The 13,845-nt window shown below is 65.6% G+C and overlaps 1 protein-coding gene across 3 annotated transcripts; it reads left to right on the top strand.

The window, feature by feature from the left end:
- Positions 1 to 45: 45 nt before the first annotated feature.
- Positions 46 to 12,755, top strand: FGFRL1 (fibroblast growth factor receptor like 1). 3 transcript variants are annotated; one of them, XM_019658049.1, is made up of 7 exons: positions 46 to 135; positions 303 to 397; positions 9,390 to 9,662; positions 10,746 to 10,826; positions 10,918 to 11,202; positions 11,275 to 11,628; positions 11,709 to 12,755. In XM_019658049.1, the coding sequence occupies exons 2-7, from the start codon at positions 319 to 321 to the stop codon at positions 12,137 to 12,139; spliced, it is 1,503 nt and encodes a 500-aa protein (XP_019513594.1). In that variant the 5' UTR covers positions 46 to 135; positions 303 to 318; the 3' UTR covers positions 12,140 to 12,755. The 3 variants fall into 3 exon arrangements, with proteins under 3 accessions (XP_019513594.1, XP_019513595.1, XP_019513596.1); XM_019658050.1 differs by lacking the exons at positions 46 to 135; positions 303 to 397 and adding an exon at positions 1,742 to 1,789; XM_019658051.1 differs by lacking the exons at positions 46 to 135; positions 303 to 397 and adding an exon at positions 8,166 to 8,470.
- The last annotated feature ends 1,090 nt before the right edge of the window (positions 12,756 to 13,845 follow it).

Raw genomic sequence — 13,845 nt, 5'->3', positions numbered from 1 at the left:
CCCCAGTGCAAATTTGTCCGCTAATGGCGCAGGCGATTATCTGCGGGGCCGCCGGTGTTGTGTGTCCCGCGGGCAGGCCCGAGTTACAAGCGCCAGGAATCCAGACGGTGCTTGGAGAGGGGCGGCGGGGAGGCGGTAATTAGTGTAAACCCTTTGTCTGCTTTGATACCCACGTCTCCCGCCGCCGCTTCCTCCGCCCGGAGCGCGGGCCGGCACCCTGACCCCCGCGGCCCGGGGCTCTAGGCCGGAGCGTGGCGACCCCCGCCCCGCGAGCCAGTGACCGGCCGCCCTCATACTCCCAGGTCCCGACAGGCCGAGATGACGCCGAGCCCCGTGTTGCTGCTGCTGTTGCCGCCGCTGCTGCTGGGGGCCCTCCCGCCGGCAGCCAGCGCCCGAGGTGAGTCCTGGCGCCCAGCCCGGCGCCCCGGCCGCCGCGAGCGCCGCCCCTTTCCCTCCGGCCCTCAACCCTGCCCCAGTGCCCGCCTGGCGCGTGCCTGCGCCCCGCCCCTGCGGGCCCTGTGCTCATGGCCCCTCACCCGCCAGGCACCTCAGGTAACACACGGGGTCCCCTAGCTCACCTACGGGTCCCCCTCACCCACGGGGTGCCCTCAGCAAATCCCCAGTTTACCCACAGGATCCCCCAGCTCACCCACAGGGCCCCCATTACCCACAGGATCCCCCAGCTCACCCACAGGTCACCCCCTAAACCTCAGGGTACCCCCAGCTTGCTGGTGGGGCCCCATACTTGCTGGCAGGGTGGGCCCTGACCCCAGTCCCCCTCAGGACACACACATCCACCTGAGTAACTGCAGTTGAGGGCAGCTGGTCACCCTGGATTCTTGGGGCATAGGCTGTTTGGCCACAGTGGACCAAATTAGGCCCCTGGGAACCTGCAGAGCCCCCCATAGTGGCCAGGGTGGAATGTGGAGACCATGGGGATATTCTTGGTGTCTGGGACTCATGACCCAGCCCTGTGCCCTGGGCCTGCCCGTCCTCAGGAAGGTATAGAGTAGAAACTTGGGGGTGGGTGGGTGCTGAGTCCCCAGCTCATGGTGCTGTTGCACTGTGTGGGGTTGGGGCCTGTTTCAAGGCAGACCCCACAGACCACCTAGTTCAGGCCGCGTGCTGTGCCTCTCAGTCTGCACCACACCAGGGCCTGGGTGGCTGCTCACACACCTAATGTCCAAGTGGCTAGGCCTGGGATGCCTCCTGAGGGGCCCCTGCCCCTGCCCCCAGCCCCAGCCAGCAGGGGGCATCCTCAGCAGATGGGTGACGGGTGCCTGTGGACTCCTGCCCGCCATGGTCTGTGCTGGCCTCTCCTCAGCTAGGCGGGACCTGTGGCCGGGCCGGCCCTTTGGGTGTGTTGACCACTCAGGATTGTCCTTGCCCTGTCCACCAGTCCTCTGAGGCTTCGCGCCCCTCCCCCGCCGCCGGCGGGCGCACTGAGCCCAACCCGGCCTTATATGGCCACGTTCGGGTGTTGGGTGGCGGGCGGCAGCCCAGGTGGGACTCATGCCACGGTACCCTCCCTCCGCCCGCCCGGCCGGGCACTGGCCGGCTCGCTTGAGGGTGGGGGCTGCCCAGCCATGGCTGAGCTGGGCAGCGTCCTGGGCACTGCTGGCACTCAGGTCACGCCCAGCAAGGTTCCCCTGTGACCAGCCACTCAGACTCTGATTCTTTTATCCGCTTGGACGCCCCCATCCCCGCACCTGCCTGTCCCTTGGCCACTTGGCCGGCCGGGAAGCTCTGGAGGCTGCTGTCCTGGCTTGGTCATTGATTGGAGCCTGAGGTGGATTGGGGGTGGCAGCGGGCAGCAGGGCCTGAGTTGGCTGAGGGGCCACGCCCTGCTCTGTGCCCCTCGGCTGCGGCCTTGGGGCTGCGCCTGGTATCCAGCCCCCACCCGGCTTGGCTGTGTGCAGCGAGGGCCTGGCGGCCGTGGGAGCTGGAGCCGCCGTCCAAGGGCAGGGCCTCTGTGGTTTGGGGTGGGGGCGGGGGCACTCTTCCTGCATTGTGCTGGCTTCTCCCCAGGCCTGGACTTGAGGGGTGAAGTTGTTGCGGGCGCGTCCCACTTCCCGGGGAGAGCAGGCCCAGTGTGGACCTCCCTTAGGCCGGCAGACCAGTGCAGAGGGAGCTGGGGTTTCTTCTGACAGTTGTTTCCTGTGGTGTCACAGTTTCTGGAATTGGTGCATCTCTCCACTTGGATCACATTTTTAAAGTTCCCCTTTTCCCAGTTTCACAATCTTGGTGGGTTTGTCTTAAACTGTTTTTTTCAAATTTGACAAAAGATGGGATGGCTTTCTCCATTTCCACTTTATTTCTCACAGTGGGAGCTTGAGAGGTTCAAAACGAAATACTTTTCACAAATAACTTTGGAAGGAGTTGTTTCAGGGGTTTTCTGAGAAGTGCCACGTTTGAACTTTTCCAAGGATGGCGCAGTGGAACGGTCTGTGAGCAGCCAGCCCTTGAGGTCACTCCCCTGTCCTCTGGACCCAGCCAGCATGCCCTGGGTGAACCGAACACTGATCCCAGGAGGCCAGGTCCTGGCAGCTGGCCGGCATGCGGGTGCCCCAGCCTTGTGGGAGGGCCGTCTTGGGGCCGACACGCTGTCAGGGCTGTGTGGGGAAGGGTCTGCCGGTGTTTGAATCAGTGGGAAGATGTGTGGCCGTCAGGATGGCTGTGGCGGCGTGTGTAGGCACTGGCTCACCTCGGCCTCTGGCCCGGCTGCAGGGGGCCTCCTCCCTTCTCCCCAGGCCCCACTGGGCAGCGGTGAGGCTGAGGTGGGGCTGAGGTGGATGTGTGGGAGCCAAGCCTGGGCGGTGTGAGGTGCGGGTGCGGGCTAGCCCCCTCATTTGCCTCTCTGGCCGAGGGAGAATAAATCACTGCCCCCTCTTGGGGGAGGAGGGAACTGTGAACAAAGTGGCCTTTGGCAGGGCCTGGAAATGCCGGCAGGCTCCCTCTCCATTGTGCGGGAATCAATGGGCCTCTGGGCTCCGCCTGCCTCAGCCCCACCAGGCAAATGGTGCTCCCCACCCGCCCCCCTCCCCGGCAGTGGCCCCAGCCTCTGGCTCCCTGACCGGAGCTCAGGCACCGCTGACTGGCTGCTGGGCTGGAGTGCTTGCTGCCGGCTACCCACCCGCCCTGCAGCCGTCCGCAGTGGCCGCCCGTGGCCCATTCTGTGCTTTGCCTGGTGACTGCAGCCTGGTGCATCCCGGTGATGTCTCGCTGGGCAGGTCTAAATGTGGAGGAGTAGGGGCCCCCAGGCCGCTGTCCCCAAACCCCATGGACACCCTGTCCCCTGCTGCCACCCACCCTGCCCAGCTTCCGCTCTTCCTAGTGCTGGTCACTGGGTGCTCCTGGTCAAGCCTTGGGGGGCCCAGCCCAGCTGCTCTCTGGGCTCTGTTCTGGGCTACAGGATGGGACTGCAGCCCAAGGCCCACAGTCCTACACCGCTGGTGGAGGTGGAGCAGGGGCGTGCCCTGAGGCGTGGGCATCACGGGGCCAGGCTAGAAGGAGGGGCGGCTGCTGGTCAGGTGAGGACAGGGAAGGCCTCCAGGTGGGGGTCTGTGTGGGCAGAGGGGCAGCTCACCCTGGCCAGGGCAGATATCCAGGAGACACGAGTGACTTGGTTCAGCTTGACTGGGGGCCGTGAGTCGGGACAGGCCAGGGCTGGGCCTAGAGGCTGATTGGTTGGGGAGTGCCGGGAGGCAGTTTTGGGGGGGTAATACTGGGGGGCTCCCTGCCCCCAGTGACGAGTCCTGGAGCCTTTGCCCCATGCCCACACTGGGTGGCTGAGGGCAGGGCCTGAAGGCTGGACACCTGGGCCTGCACACCCCTTACACAGACAGCCCCCCTGGGGCGAAACAGCATGGGGTGGGGGCTTCCAGGAGCTGTCCCCAAAGCCGGAGGCAGCTGGGTGGGGGGTGCTGCAGCCTCAGGGCTGCTGAGACCCCGGTTCTCCCATCTTGGCAGGAAACAGTTGCCTTTCTTCCTGCCTGGTGAGTTTATTTCTGAGAGATTTACACAAGCTGTGTGCTGTTGAGTGGCTGAGGAGTGAAGAATGGAGCTGCAGGGAGCTGAGCCCCGCCCTGGCCCTGGCCTCAGACCCACAGGGCGGTGACCCCCTCTGGCTCCCACAGTGCTGAGCCCTGCAGAGCAGGGGCCTGCAGGGGGCGCGCTCCGTGTTCGGGGCCATGGGCCAGTGGCTTTGGGTGCCCCTGTAGCTACCTGCCCTGTCCTGGGAGGGGACAGTGGGGCTCACCCTGGAGTACCCTCAAGTGTGGCCCTTGAGGACTGGGTGGCGCAGCCTCAGGCCTGTCCCTGAGAGGCCATGCTGTGGGTGGGTGTAAGGGGCTCCCTGCCCCGGGGGCTCCCGGCATGCGCAGGCCCCTGGTGGGCTCGGCTGTCTAGTGCACGAGCCCTCACAGCAGACGGAACATTGGTTCTGCCTAAATGCTCGATTTCTGGTCCAGGGGCTCCAGGCTCAGGAAATGTCCTTGTTACACTTACAAAGTGACAGGGGTACCCGGGTCAGGGCCCATTGGGGGTGGGGCCGCTTGGGTGGTCTGGGTCCAGCTCTGGCATTTAGGGAGGCCCCAGTGGACAAGGGGCTTCTGGGCTCCTTGACAGCTGGGGTGGGGCAGGGCTGGAGGCTGTGAGGGGACCGAGTTCTAGGTGAGTGGCGTTTGTGAATTGCAGGGTGGGGGGAGGGGTTAGCTTGGAGTCAGGTGGACCTGTGAGAGCTGGACATGGGGCAGGGGCTGCCAGGTGTTTCGCTGAGCCCTCTGGGTGGGTGCCGTGGCGGTGGGTCTAGGTGCTGCCCTGGTCATTGCCAGCTGTTGGCAGTTTACATGGGGTTACTCCGAGGACAGTGGTACCGTCAGGGTGACACTCTGAGCCACCCTGTGGCCAGGGGTCTGCTGAAGGTCCACCTGAGGCCTTCCAGGGAAGGGAGCAGACCTGGAGGCCCCCAGCCTGCCCATTTACCTGCTGCTCGGCTGGGCAGTGAGGATCGGGGGGTTGGGGGGTAGGGACTGGACTCCCCAGCCAGCTTGCTTGCTTGGTGGGTCAGGCTGTCCCTTTGCCACACCCAGAATGGCCTGGTTTCTGGGGCAACCACCTGTCCTGCGGGTCTTACCAGTTCCACCACGGATCCTGTGGGTCCGGCCCTCGGGGGCCGCCCTGGGCTGGCCGGTGACTACGGGTATGTGTGTACTGTGTGTGTATATCTGCGTGGCTCCCGCCCCTCCAGCCCTGTCATGATTGCCACCTGTTTCTCCTCCTGGGGGCACCCCTTTTCTTCCCCCCAGGACTTGCCTTCTTGGCGAGGATGCTAGTCCTGGGGGCCACCATGTGTGAGCCTTCCCAGCTCAGCCCCTGCACGGGATGTCCTTTAGCCGTGGGGAAAGGACACGGGTTTCCCCCTACCCCCCACCCCCAGAGAGTGCTCACCTGCCCCAGCTGGTACAGGGTGACCGTCCTCTGACCAGGCCCCACCACTGGAACTCCTCCAGGAGGGGGTGGGGCCCAGGAGGTCAGTGGCTCCTGGACAGCACCCACAGGCCGTCCCAGCATGAGCAGCCCGACGCCTACCCACCCCTGGCCAGAGAATCCTTTCAGGCTGGAAATTTCTGGGGCTTCGCAGGGCTCGCTGAGCTGGCCAGATGGGTCCCACACGTCCTCACTGCCACCTGTGTGTGCGGCTGCCGGGGGTGGGCGTCACCAGCTGGGGTGCTGGTGTGGAATGAGGCCTGACCAGCTGGGCCCTGGTCTCAGGGCCTGGAGGGGGGTGGTGCCTGGTCCATCCCCTCCTGTAGGGAGTTTGGGGTCAGCAGGTCAAGGCCCATACAGCCCCTTGGGAAGTGGGGAAAGGCCCCTGAAAGACCATGAACAGAGCAGGGGCTGCTGCTCAGATGGAGTGCCCAGGGCAGGCCACCCTGAAAGGGGTGTGGGCGCCCTGGGGTGGGGTGGGGTGGGGGGTGGGTCACCAAGCGGGCAGCCAGTGCAGAGGCTGTGGGTCAGTGAGGTGTGCGGTGCTGAGCTTGGGGCGGCCCCCTACGGCCTGTGGAGACTGCATGGGGTGAGCTGCAGCTGGGGTCCTGTCCGTGGCTCTCCCTCATGTGTCACCCCTTCCTCTGTCCCAGCATCCTGGGCCCACTGGGGCGGGAGGGGTGTCTGCTGGGCTTACAGAGGGACCTTGTTTTACTAAACCTGGGGAGACTGCTCCTGGCCAGGTGGGGTAAGGGAGCAGGCCTGGGGGGCTCAGGCGCTCAGGCAGGTTGTGATCCGGAGTGGGGGGGTCTGCATCTACTGTTGGAGTGTGTGTGTGGGGGGGCTCTCTGGGGGCAGAGCATGGGACTAGGGGCCATGTCGAGGGGACAGTGTGGGTCTGGGGCAGCATCTCAAGGGCAGAGTGTGTCCGGGGGACTGTGTGTAGATCTAAGGAACAGCTTGTGAGCCGGGGCGACAGCATCTGGGGACAGTGTCTGGGGACAGCGTATGGGTTTGGGGACAGTGTGACAGTCTGTGACACCTGAGATTTGGGTGGCAGCTGGGAAGCCTGGCGGTGTAGGCTGGGTGTGACACCTCCAGATTGCTGCACTCTGGCTCCTCCTGGCACCCCAGTTTCTGGCCTTGTCTTCGCGGCTGGGGGAGGAGGAGGGAGGAATGGGGGCTCGCGACTCCCTCCCTGCCCCCCGCCTCCATGTTCAGCCCTCACGGTGGGGTGAGACACTGACCCAGCCTCCACGTGACCATCTGCAGCCTGCTGTGCACGGAACTTCCCAGGGCTGTGGCTTAGGGTGTGTGCAGGGTTGGGGGCTTCCTGGAGGAGGCGCTTACAAGGAGGGGGCTGAGATTGGGCGGAGGGACCGTGGAGGTGCCACAGCACTGCTGCCAGTGCCCCCTAGGTCCTGTTGGGAGCTTCAGACTTTCCTCCTAGGCAGCCCCCCGCCTCCCCAGGTGCTCGGGGGCCTCAGCCCTTGCCTCAGTGTTCCCACAGCTGAGTGGGTGGGACACGCCATCCAGAGGGCACAGTGGGGACTTGTGTTTCCCAGACTGAATATAGAGTGGTGGCAGTCACGCTGGCAGGCAGAACTCCTGGGAATCTGCGTGTGTGTGTGTGTGTGTGTGTGTGTGTGGGGTCCGTGCTAACCACTGGTGAGCCTGCTGGGTCTGCAGAGGCGGCCGTGGGGGTGCCCAGTGCTGGGCCTGGCCTCAGGTCCAGGATGGGGCCAGCGGGCTGCTGCAGGGGAGCGGGCTGTTTGCTTTAGGATAAGGCCGGCTCCAGCCTGCCTGTCCCCCAGCGCTGCTCACAGGGCGGCCCTGGGGCCACACTTCCGGCTGTCTGGCAGCCCTTGGCTCTGTCCCTCCTATCAGTAGTGACAAAGGCATCTCGACCTCGGCACTACTGTAGCTTGTGGCTCCTGCCGCCCAGTAGATGCCCCCCACTCCTCAAGCTCTGCTGCCTGGGGGCTGGAGGGGACCCCCAGCACAGCTGGCCTGTCCTTTCTCTGCCACTGAGCAGGCTGCTGTGGGGGGTGGGGGTGTTGGACCAGCCCCAGTCGTGCCCCCAGGATGGTGTTGGGACCAGCAAGTCCCAGGGAGCTGCGCCTTAGGCCGGGCTCTGCCTTCCCTGTGCTTCCTGAGCAGCTGCCTGTGTCTGTGTGCGAACACGCGTGTGTCTGCGTCCAGGTGTCAGCCCAGGAGGCCCAGGGCACTGGCCAGCGGGGAGGGGGTGGCGCCCTCTTTGTCCTGCAGCCCGGGAGGCCCCTGTGAATGGTGGAGTTTCAGGCAGTGACAGGTGGCGGACAGGGTCTGCCTGAGAACGAGGCTGGGACCCTGGTTGGGCTGGGGGGCCTCAGGGGACCCTGCAGCCCCTTCCACTGCAAGCTTGGGGGGGACTGCAGACAGTTGAGTAATTAGGGAGAGCTGGGTCTCAGACCCCTTCCACCTCTGCTCTTCTTGGGGTGGGGGGGCTGCTGAGGAGGGCTGGCTGGGCATGGCCTGGGCCCCCTGGTACACTGTCTAGGAGCCCATGGTGGGCGGGAGGGGCCTGAGTAGGGGCAGGCTGTGGGTCCCCAAAAGGCTGGGGAGTGGGCCTACGTCTTGGCAGGGTGGGCTTGGCGGAGCGGGGTGTGCCAGGCAGGCGTGGGTGAGCAAGCAGTGGGGCTGGGAGGACCTGTCCCCCACACCCCAGCCCCCCAGCAGGGCTGGGATCGGAGGCTGGACTCGGGACCCCTCCTGACCTGGGAGCCCTGAGATGCCTGAACCCTGGGCTGTCGGCTGCCTCCATCCAGATGGGGACTGGCGCCCCCTCCCCCAAGTGCCCCCGACAGAAGTGATGAGGGGCTCAGTGCTCAGTGCCGGTCCCTGGGAGGTGGGAGATGACGCGTGAGAAGCTGCTGCTTGAATGTCTTGACGGACCCACAGAAGCACTTGGGGCCTGGTTGCAAAGGCCCAACGTAACCAGCTGGTAATTGCATGTGGAAGAAACACTCGCTGCTTATTAAAAACATATGCTGCCCTCAGGCCCTGCGCCATAGCATCCGGGAGCAGCCGCCACCTCCTGGCACCTCCGCGAGGCTGGGGCGCGAGATGCTGGCCCTCCTGGCCTGGCGTGGCCGCAGGGTGGGGTGGATGCCCCTTGCCAGCAGCTGGTGGGCGGGGTCATGGGAGCCTCAGGGGGCACGATGGGGGGTGACTGTGCCTGAGAGCCCAGCACCCCCCGGGCCCAGAGCCGCAGCCACAGGAGGGGCCTGAGGGCTGGCCAGGAGATGGCCCTAGTCCTTTGTGACACCTTCAGTGTCCTTCTCTGTCCTTGCACTGGATCCCAGAGGCGCCAAGGCTGGACCCGGGCTGGCAGCGTGGGAGTGGGTTTCTTCCCACTGGTGACAGGCGCCATGGCCTCAGCCTAGGATGTGGGCTTCCTCTGTGGGGGGCAGTGGGCAGGGACTGCCTGCTGGACAGACAGCCTGCACCTGGGGCCGGCATGCCCACCACTCACCTCTGACCCCAGGGCCTGGGGATCATGCCCTCCCCTCCCCCTTAGGCCACCTGTTGGGCGTGGCTGGCAGCACAGGCAGGTGTGGCTGAGGCACACAGACAGGCACAGACACGGGCCAGGCACAGGGACACTCAGACGTGTGCGGGGCCAGTGGGGGGCCCCAGGCACTCCAGTTCCTGTGCAATGGCACACGGTGGGGCCTGGCTCTGTCCGGGAGGACGGCCCCGTGCTTCAGGCCCCCGTGTGCAGGGCAGGAGTATCGGGGAGGGTCCTGGGTGGGGACCCATGGGGACAGCCCCCGCTCCTGGGCTTCAGTCGGCGCCCATGCTGCTCGGCTGCTGACCCCCTGCCAGACCCTTCCTGACCGAGCCCTCTGACCCGCCTGCAGGCCCTCCGAGGATGGCAGACAAGGTGGTCCCGCGGCAGGTGGCTCGGCTGGGCCGCACCGTGAGGCTGCAGTGCCCAGTGGAGGGGGACCCACCGCCACTGACCATGTGGACCAAGGACGGCCGCACGATCCACGGTGGCTGGAGCCGGTTCCGCGTGCTGCCCCAGGGGCTGCGAGTGAAGGAGGTAGAGCCGGAGGACGCAGGAGCCTATGTGTGCAAGGCCACCAATGGCTTTGGCAGTCTCAGCGTCAACTACACGCTCATCGTGATGGGTCAGTGATTGCCGGGCCAGCGCCGGTGCCCTGAGTCAGCCTGACCCCGGGGTGAACTTTCCCCGTGTGGCCCCCACCCTGCCTGAGCTCAGCCCATTGTCACCAGGGTGGCCAGCCACCTCCTCTGAGCCCAGGACAGGGGCCTGACCTGTCACCACCCCCAGCCTGGGCACCTTCTCCTCAGGGGCGCTTCCGCCTAAAGGTGCTGCTGACTGGAGCCGGGGAAGCTGGGGGGCAGCAGGAGTGGGTATGGAGCCCAGGACAGTGGTCCCACTGAAGGGCGGGCCGGGCGGGCTGACGGGCCCTGGCGTCGGCAGTGACTTTGAGGCTCAGGTTTCCGAGTTCAGAGGGGCCGCCTGGAAGCCAAGGCCTTGTGTTCTCTTCTGCCTCTGGGGCCCAGGCTTGGGGACTGGGCGGTGTCCCCAGTGACACACCCTCCACTCACTGGTAGCAGGCTGGCACCCGGCCTCCCCCACAGGCTCAAGGTGTAGGTCCCTGGGGAAGGGGTCCTCTGGGGGCGGGTCCATCTCAGAGGAGGAGCCTGAACCCCGCTTCCTCCTCACTGGGTCCTGGGTGGGAGCCTGCCACAGCCTGGCCTTGGTCCTGGGCTTGGTGGAGGCGCGGCTGTCCCGGGGGGCATTCCTCAGCATGCCCCACCCCCGTGGGGCCTTCTCTGGTTTGTGGAATGGGAACACTGCGGGTGCCCCCCCCACGTCCTTCCAGAGGGGAGGGTGACGGGCGGTATGCGAGCCATGTCAGCTCACCCAGCCCTCGGCCCCTTGATGTGGGCTAGGGTTACTGCAGCTGCCGGCTGGGCCTGCCCCTCCTCCCCCAGACCCTGCAGACCCCCCGGAGCCGGGGTGGGGGGCCAGATCTCAGGTCCCACCCGCGCCTGTCGGGGTCACCTGCACCCAGGGAGTGGGCTGGGCGGGCGCTCTGCCCAGCTGTCTCTGGGACTGAGACGTGGGTGTGTGCCCATGGCCTCAGCCTGCGTTTCTGGCGCTTTCCCAGCTGGGGCCTGGGAACCAGCCGGGGTTGGGTGGGGGGCTGCTGGGGCCTGTCTCACTGCCCTCCCCTCTGCAGAGGACACCAGCCCAGCCAGGGAGAGCCTGGGGCACGAAGGCTCCTCCGGGGGCCAGGAGGACCCAGCCAGCAAGCAGTGGGGTGAGCACGGGGCACACGTCACCGTCCTCCTCGGGCGCAGGGGGGGCTGGCCCTCTGAGGCCCCCGCTGACCTCTGCTGCCCACCCTGCAGCACGGCCCCGCTTCACACAGCCCTCCAAGATGAGGCGCCGGGTGATCGCACGGCCCGTGGGCAGTTCTGTGCGTCTCAAGTGCGTGGCCAGTGGGCACCCGCGACCTGACATCATGTGGATGAAGGATGACCAGGCCTTGACACGCCCAGAGGCCAGCGAGCACAGGAAGAAAAAGTGGACGCTGAGCCTGAAGAACTTGCGCCCAGAGGACAGCGGCAAGTACACGTGTCGCGTGTCCAACCGCGCGGGCGCCATCAACGCCACCTACAAGGTGGACGTGATCCGTGAGTGCCGGCCGGGCCGGGGCTGGGGGCTGGCTGGACCCGGGGCCACACCCACACGTTGTGTCCCCGCAGAGCGGACGCGCTCCAAGCCTGTGCTCACGGGCACACACCCCGTGAACACCACGGTGGACTTCGGGGGCACGACGTCCTTCCAGTGCAAGGTGCGCAGCGACGTGAAGCCGGTGATCCAGTGGCTGAAGCGCGTGGAGTACGGGGCCGAAGGCCGCTACAACTCCACCATCGACGTGGGCGGCCAGAAGTTCGTGGTGCTGCCTACAGGCGACGTGTGGTCTCGGCCCGACGGCTCCTACCTCAACAAGCTGCTCATCACCCGTGCCCGCCAGGACGACGCGGGCATGTACATCTGCCTGGGCGCCAACACCATGGGCTACAGCTTCCGCAGCGCCTTCCTCACCGTGCTGCCAGGTGTGTGGGCGCCCCTGCCCCCACCCCTGGGGCGCCGGCCACAGTTTCCTTCACTCCCTCTTCCTCCTCCTCTCCTGCAGATCCAAAGCCGCCGGGGCCACCCATGGCCCCCTCATCGTCCAGCACGGGCCTGCCGTGGCCCGTGGTCATTGGCATCCCGGCGGGCGCCGTCTTCATCCTGGGCACTGTGCTCCTCTGGCTCTGTCAGGCCAAGAAGAAGCCGTGTGCCCCCTCGCCTGCCCCTGCTGTGCCCGCACACCGCACACCTGCAGCTGCCCGAGACCGTGCTGGGGACAAGGACCTGCCCGTGCTCCCCGGCCTCGGGACTGCCACTGGCATGGGGCTGTGTGAGGAGCTTGGGGCCCCGGCGGCCCCCCAGCACCTGCTGGGCCCGGGCTCTGCTGCTGGCCCCAAGTTGTACCCCAAACTCTACACAGACGTGCACACGCACACACACACGCACGTGGAAGGCAAGGTCCACCAGCACCAGCACATCCACTACCAGTGCTAGGTGCTGTCCCATGGGGGCGGGCCACAGGCCACAGGGACGGGCGCCTGTGTGAGACAAGCGCACACACAGCCACACCCACACTCAGGCTGAGGCACCTTTGGGAAGGCCTGCGTCTACCTTCACGGTGCACGTGCAGCAGTGGGCAGATGGAGCCCTTGGCATGTGAGGGGGGTTTCATGGGGGCCGCTGTCACCACCCCTGGCCTGGCAGCAGATCTGAGAGGCACCCTGGATGAGCAAGCCCAAACCCCCACCCCTGCCCTAGCCTGCCGCCTGTCCCCTTGCCCAGGCCTCGGCAGGTGGGTGGCTATTTTTGCCACCACCTGTCCTGGGTGTCCAGGAGTCCACCAGTACCCTGGGCCGGGGGTCGGACATAGCAGTCCCAGGCCTTGTCCTGACAGGCTGGAGCCCAGCTGGGGGTGACTTCTGTGGCACCCAGCCCCCCACTGCCAGAGGGAAGGGGCCTTGCTATTTATATTTAAGAAATTAAGATAATATTAATAATGAAAGGAGGGCTGGGCCACAGAGACCTGGCCTCTCCTGGGGCTAGGCACCGGTCACCCCACTGCCCGAGGTAGCCCCAGACCTCTGTGATTTTATATAGAGTTTGAGCTGAAGCTTCGTATATTTAATTTATTTTGTTAAACAAGAAAATGTGCATCCTTTTCCTCCAAACTCTTGTTTCTGCCTGTGTCTGTACAGGTGTGTGTACATGTGTGTGGCCCGTGTCTACAGTTGTGTGTGCGTGCATATGTACCTGCCTGTGGGCTTGCTTCTTGGGCTTTAGAACCAGGAGAAAAAAGGCTCTCAGAGTCCTGTTGCTGGCCCTGAGGCTCTGGGCTGGGACCCGGGTGTCCCCAGGCTCATCGGCAATGCCCTGGAACAGAAGCACTGCCCTACACACCTGCACACACCTCCCTGGCTGGCTGGAGGCCTGCACACCTGGCCCAGTGGATGCCCCTCTTTAATGACACAGCACCTGTGGTCCTCGGTGTAGGGCCCACACCTCCCCCACCCCACTCCTGGGGCTTCAGCTGGATGGGCCTGGGGGACTGGCTGGGGCCACATTGTCGCCCTCCAGGCGCCTGCCACCTGCACGGCGCATCTGAGGGGCCTACACTGTACAATGGTCTTGCTCTCCAGATGGGGAAACTGAGGCTCAACTTGCTCAGCCAGCACGCGAGGATGGCGCTGCCTTCGCCCAGGGGTTCTGGCACCGCTTAAGAAAAGGCACTAAGATAATGTGTGTGATTTTAGCAAAGCCATTGGCGTGAGGCACGTTGCGTCCCCAAAGCCTCTGGATGTCCTGCAGGGAGGGCAAAGCCTTGCTGGTGTCCAGGGCTTCACATAACAAGGACAGGCTCTGCCGGCTGGGGGACCCACCCTCCTTCCCAGGTACTCCTGGGTCCCCCAAGGTCAAGGCCAAGTCCCCCCTGCGCCACGCCTCCTGCTGTGGTGGTGCCTCCCCCCTCCGCAGCCTGAGGGCAGCTCTGGGGCTGCTCCCTCCCTCTGGAGTCGCCCAGGACTGTGCCCTCAGGCCCCCTGCCCACCTTCACTAAGACACCCATGCAGTCAGTGCAGGACAGGGTCCTGTCTTTTTTCAACATCCCCCGAGGTCTCCCCAGGGCGGACCCTGCCCCTGTCCCTAGGGAAGCAGGGGCTAGCCCTGAGGGAGGCCCCACTGGAGTGGTCCTGGCTCCATGGGCA

The sequence above is a fragment of the Hipposideros armiger genome, unplaced genomic scaffold, assembly GCF_001890085.2.
Source record: "Hipposideros armiger isolate ML-2016 unplaced genomic scaffold, ASM189008v1 scaffold_282, whole genome shotgun sequence".
In the NCBI taxonomy this organism is placed as follows: Eukaryota; Metazoa; Chordata; class Mammalia; order Chiroptera; family Hipposideridae; genus Hipposideros; species Hipposideros armiger.
The sequence above is the reverse complement of the archived record's forward strand: the minus strand, read 5'-3'. Positions and strand labels throughout refer to the sequence as shown.

Coding starts and splice junctions, on each gene's coding strand:
- FGFRL1 (XM_019658049.1), top strand. CDS start 319: ATGACGCCGAGCCCCGTGTTGCTGCTGCTGTTGCCGCCGCTGCTGCTG. Junction 9,663..10,745: donor CTACACGCTCATCGTGATGG/GTCAGTGATTGC, acceptor TCCCCTCTGCAG/AGGACACCAGCCCAGCCAGG. Junction 10,827..10,917: donor CCCAGCCAGCAAGCAGTGGG/GTGAGCACGGGG, acceptor CCCACCCTGCAG/CACGGCCCCGCTTCACACAG.